Below are 6,000 nucleotides of genomic sequence, written 5' to 3' on the forward strand. Positions count from 1 at the left end.
ATTAATGTTTACAGTTTCCGCCATTTTGAATAATCTAAAAGGTTCACGCCTTGAGTAATTTTTTAGTCTTATTGTGACATAAATTGGAATCATACTCAGTTAAGAGGCCAGTGTGCATGGACAGGTAGCTGCTATTTGGTCAGCTTTCAGTCCCTGCAGTTCAACCCAGCTACATGATTCTACTTAAAACTTAATCTCATTTACTTGTCACAACCATTCTGTAAGGGAGGTGCAATTGTTACATTTTACAGGAGAAAAAATATTAGAGTCATATTTAGGAATTTGGGTTTTCTTAGGTTTACTTACAATATATTTCTTGGCATTAATATTAGTAATTCATTAGTATTAGCTCTGAAAGTTATAAACTGCCTTCCATTAAGAACCTCTATCTAAAATGACTGTCGAATCCTAGGCTTGTACAGTATCTTTGTGGAGATTATATAGACCTAGCCATTTTATCTTTGGACATCTCAAAGTATTTCAGAGAAAGAGAGAAAATGTGTCTTTTTCTCCCATAAAATATCAGATCTTTTATTTGATGTAATGGATGCAGTATAAAAAGTACAAACAATTAGTAAATTTAGTTTCCTTAATATTTAGGGCTTAGGGTCAGCTAAATACTGCATAAAAATTTTGAAAATACAAGCCACAGACTTACAGACTTTAAACATAAAACTTATGCTTATGCTATAAAGCTTAGACTTTATGCTAAACATAAAACTGATTAAGAATTATTAGGCAGAATATATAAAGAATTCCTACGAATCAGTTTTTTAAAACCTCAGTAGAATATGAGAAAAAGATTTAAGTACTTTACAGAAAAGAAAATATAAATGTAAGCATGTGGAAATAAGGTTTAATCTCATTCAACATTAGTGATATGTGAATTAAAATCATAGGTATATTTCATACCTAACCAGATTGGTAAAAATTCTGGCCGGGTGTAGTGACTCATGCCTGTAATCCCAGCTCTTTGGGAGGCCAAAGCAGGTGGATTATGAGGTCAGGAGTCTGAGACCAGCTTGACCAATATGGTGAAACCCCTTTCTACTAAAAATGCAAAAAAAATTAGCCGGGTATGGTGGCATGTGCCTGTAATCCCAGCTACTCCAGGGGCTGAGGCAGGAGAATCACCTTTACCTGAGAGGCGGAGGTTGCAGTGAGGTGAGATCGCGCCATTGCACTTCAGCCTGGGCAACAGAGTGAGACTCCATCTCAACAAAAAATTGAAAATTGTGCAAATAAGAATTGGTTAGAAAGTTTATCCCTCGACTCTTAAGCACTCCTAGGGTAATGTAAATGAATATGATCACTTTGGAAAACAGTTTGGCATTATCTAGTAAATTTGATAGGATGAATTAATTTTTGACCCAGCAATTCCATTTCTAATGATATACTTGATAGAAATGTGTGCGCAAGTACACCCAGAAATAGGTACAAGAATGTTCATAGCAGCATTATTTGAGATATTCACACATCAGAAACAACTCTAATAAATTGTGGTATATTCATACAATGGAATACTACAAAACAATAAAAATAAATGAATCACAAATATGTCGTAGTCTAGATGACACTCCAAGAAGAAAAATCTGTCTTATGACAGGAAGTTATTGTTGAACCTGAATCTCCTTTGATGCAGTATAAATGTGTTTCCTCTGATTCTCTCCTCAGTGGCAGTTTAGTATTAGGAAAGATTATGTGAAGATTGGTGGTCAACCATTCTCAATCTTCTGTACTAAAAAAATTCTCTTCTTCAGTGTTTTCTCAAGGATCCTACTTTTGGATTCTTTAGTCTCTTGCGATTGCCCTTCGAGGAATCTCAGTTCATTACTCTTAACAGGAGATTACTTCAGAGTTCCCATCTGCATATTGCTGTTATACATGCCATCTTGCTTCGTTTTTTCAACAAAACTACCTGGCTGACATTCTAAACTAGTCTAGAGTAGCTTTCTGACATATGTAAGCATACAGAGTGCTAGGCATGTTTAGGCAAAGAGAATCATTTTTCTTATGAACTTCAGCTCGTTTTATTGACTTCAGAACCTTTTAATACAAAGACTCATCTGTCTTAAGTAGAAGAGCAGCCAGGTCATTTGGATCATGGAAGAATTATACTTTAAAACTAGTGTGCTAATAAGTTCTATTAAATAATTATTATGTTAAGGAGAATGAGTACTATTCTGAAGCTCCTAAGGAAAGTCTCTTGCAGTACTTTTTTTTTTTGTTTGTTTTTTGTTTTTTTGAGACGGAGTTTCGCTCTTGCTACCCAGGCTGGAGTGCAATGGCGCGATCTCGGCTCACCGCAACCTCCGCCTCCTGGGTTCAGGCAATTCTCCTGCCTCAGCCTCCTGAGTAGCTGGGATTACAGGCATGCGCNACGGGGTTTCACCATGTTGACCAGGATGGTCTCGATCTCTTGACCTTGTGATCCACCCGCCTCGGCCTCCCAAAGTGCTGGGATTACAGGCTTGAGCCACCGCGCCCGGCCCTCTTGCAGTACTTTTTAAGCTGCCGTTTGCTTCACCCTAGTAGAACTGTATATGCTTTGTGTGTATGCGTATCCTTATTAGTGTCCAAACTTAACTAGAGATTAAGAGGAAGGGTTTGGAATCAGGCTGCCTGATTCCCTTACTAGCTTTGTGATTTGGGCTGCAAAGCTTCTGTTTTCCCTTGTATGAGATGAGAATACTAACCCTATTTCACAGGCTGTTGTAAGGATTAAATCTTTAAAATACATATGAAGCAGATAGGATATTTCTGGTAGTTATATTAGATATTGTTGCTTCCAATTTATATTGGGATAGATATATATTTTTATACGTATATGAAATGACACATAATGGCATTTTTTCCAGTTTAAAAATGTTAATTGTAGAATATGTGTAAAGCAAAAGCACAAAGAAGAATATGTGAGACTATCCACAATCCCTAACCATAATCAGAAATAACTACTATGTGACTTTGTAGAAACATGTATAAAGGCATGTATATATCTTATTTGATAGCATACTGTTGGTTCTGTTTTTAACCTTTTATAAAATTACTTCTTAAAATTGTCATTCCAATCCAAATATTTTTTCCCTAACTACTTTGTGATAAAAGCAGTTAAACTTCCCAAATTAAGACTCCTTGCCCATATAAAAACATGTGAAAGCTGAAAGATAGTGAAGATTTGGCTTGAAATATTAACAACTTTATTGCTTTTTCCCCCTACTCCTAGTTACTGGGCATATTGGATTTTACCCATCGTAGGTGCTGTTCTCTTAGGTTTCCTGTACCGCTACTACACATCGGAAAGCAAATCCTCCTGAAGAGGCCTTGCTGAAGCCTGGAAAGCACATCCACATTGGAGTGAAAACTAGAGACTTGTTTGGGGGCTGCAGAAGTGCCCTCTCCTTGAATCCTGCCAGTTGCATTCTTCCCCCGTGGAGCCAAGACGGTTGGCCAGACATCCACTGTAGATCTGGGCCCAGTGTCCTCCATTTCTCAGAGCCTTACTCCTAGAGTACCTGCTCACTGTTCTGTGTCAAACATTTGCCAGTCTTTCTTCTCTTCACTGGTTTCCATGAGTACCCTTATATTTCAGAACTTTCTGTTCATAATTACAGTTCATATGTTACAGTGACATTGCTCTTTGGTAAAAATGCCTGCTTTCCAATACTTTGATCGCACATTAGACATTCTTAACAGGGCGGCACTCTAGTATTGAAGCCTTTCTTTTTCCATTTTTCTTTTAAGTAAATTTTTTTTTAAATCATTTAGGGCTAGGTGCGGGCATGCCTATAATTCTAGCACTTTGGGAGGCCAAGGTAGGAAGATCGCTTGAGGCCAGGAGTTTGACACCAGCCTAGGCAACGTAGCGAGACCCTCATCTGTATTTTTTTAAAAATCTGATTTAATTCTGTTGTTTATCATAAGGGGTTTAATTCCTGAAGTAAAGGTATGTACTTATGAAACTTAAAACTGCCAAATGATTTTTGTTCCTTTTATGTGTGTGATAAAACTACAAAGAATGATATGGTCATCTCCTCCCTTTCAAGCTAGGGCAGCAGGTAGCTCTTCCCACCCCCTGAGCCCAGCCCCTTCCCAAGTGGTGCTGGACAAAAAACTACATTGCCCTTTTATATCATGGGGCTGGAAAGGGAGGGATGGATTGGGCTGATAGAACCCTGGTCAATTCAGAGTAATCTTTCTTTAGAAAAATACTGAAAAGCACCACTTCAGGATAGGCATTTAGAGAAAGCACCAAAGCTTTCACTTTGGTTTGGCACCAGTTTCTAGCCATCTGTTTTTTCTCCCTTAACTATCTTTTATTGGTAAAACATAAATGTATAATTATGTCTATAGAGCTTTACCAGGGATTTTCCCTGCTTTTTGGTTTATTGATTAGCAAATTTTTGATTCTCCATTTTCCAAAGATGAAAGTCTCCAACTTGGCCTTCTGTTTGCCCCTGCAAGTAAAATAACTTCCATGTAAAATGGTATTTGAAAGTGAGAGCTCCTGACAAGAGACTGTTTTCCATTTCATCTGTATTTTACCTCCATGACTCCAACTTGTGGGTTTGTTCAGTTTTTCCATGAGAATAAAATACTGGCAGTTTTTTTTCTCGGATGTGTGTTCATTGAGAATTAGGTTACTAGAATTATGTTACTGTGTCTTATTGGCTCAGTGATGATTTCTCTGGCATATTAGACTTTATTTTTCCCCCATGGAAGTACCTGAGGAAATAGTACACTGGCTCTTTTCTGCCAGCGACTGTGGTGATTTTTCTCCCTGTCCTTTGAGAATTGCCAATCTGCTTCTGAGCCATTGTCATATCCAGCAGGGAGCAGCTTGGTTTGAGAAGGACCATAGAGGCTGCTCAGCATCTCCTCCCTCCCTCCAAGCTTGCCAAGGACTTGACGAGACAGGAAGCTGCCCAGCAAACCAGTGTCTGCCCATGCAAACTGTTTAAGAAAAAGTTCAACCCAGGTCTTGTATCCTGTGATTTAGCAGTTGAATGAATACAGAATTCATCAAAATAATATTAACGTTGTACTTGCACACTTGGATATGTTTTGGAGTAATTTTAGGAGATTTCTGGCTGACCTTTATTATCAGGGATATAGGTTTAGTAAAACTTTTATCTTTAGAAAAACGTTTGTATGTATTATAAGATGCTACTTTTAAAACAATATTAGAAAAAACCTTTGGTTATCGTTTAACAAAAGTGGTATGACTTGATTCTTCTCTATACAAAGGCAAGGAAGGATTGGTATATGATTGTAATAAATAAATTGTGTGACTTTTGGAGTACATTGGGTAAAAGTAAAGAACAAAGGAGTATTAAGGAGCTTGAAAGGGAACATTCAAGCTAAAACCAAGCCTGAGGATAACTTGAATCAGTTGTAAAAGTGTGTTGGCGATGTCCAAAAATTGAATGAAAAACATCTGGCTTATAAGAAATGTTAAAGAACTATCATCTTAAGTAAAATTGGTGTTTTTGTTATTTTTAAGGTAAATGCCAATGCAAAAGATGTGTTTTTCTACTTCACGTTGGTTTTCTTTTCCTGTTTACATCTGGACTTGTTTTTTTACTGAGAGCCAGAGGGAAAAGATAATTAGACTTTTGTCTTTCCCATCCATGAAATCCCTCCAGTACCCAGGGCTTCTCAACTACTGCTGATATGATGTCACTTTGTATTAGGAAAACCACTTTTGGGTCCATTTACCATTATTCTGTTGCCTACAAAAACAGCCAGGTGAAAGGTAAATCTTGTGTGAGGGTTTGCAGAGGTTTTTCTAAACAAGTAATATAGCACACTAGCCAAATCCATCCAAAAGGACTTCATTTTAGGAAGTAGATTTGAATTCTCGAAACAGTCTTGGCATGAGTAGTGGTGAAAAATCCTCTGGAAAGCAAGTGGAGCCAGTCCCCATTGGCTGACGGTGCAACCTGAATCTGGTCTCTGGGGGTTTGGTTGTTTATTCCTGAGGAAGACTAGCTGCTGCTGCAG

General features: G+C 37.8%; 1 protein-coding gene across 1 annotated transcript in view; it reads left to right on the forward strand.

Annotated features, from left to right (window-relative positions):
- The window catches only part of LOC108311772 (cytochrome b5 type B), a 34,736-nt gene extending 30,126 nt beyond the window's left edge, over positions 1–4,610 (forward strand). Inside the window, exon 5 of the mRNA XM_017539338.2 lies at positions 3,224–4,610. Within this exon, the coding sequence (XP_017394827.1) occupies positions 3,224–3,314 (91 nt within the window). The 3' untranslated portion in view covers positions 3,315–4,610. The remainder of the gene's footprint in view (positions 1–3,223) is intronic.
- Positions 4,611–6,000: the final 1,390 nt, after the last annotated feature.

This window comes from Cebus imitator, unplaced genomic scaffold, assembly GCF_001604975.1.
Source record: "Cebus imitator isolate Cc_AM_T3 unplaced genomic scaffold, Cebus_imitator-1.0 Scaffold118, whole genome shotgun sequence".
NCBI classification, from domain to species: Eukaryota; Metazoa; Chordata; class Mammalia; order Primates; family Cebidae; genus Cebus; species Cebus imitator.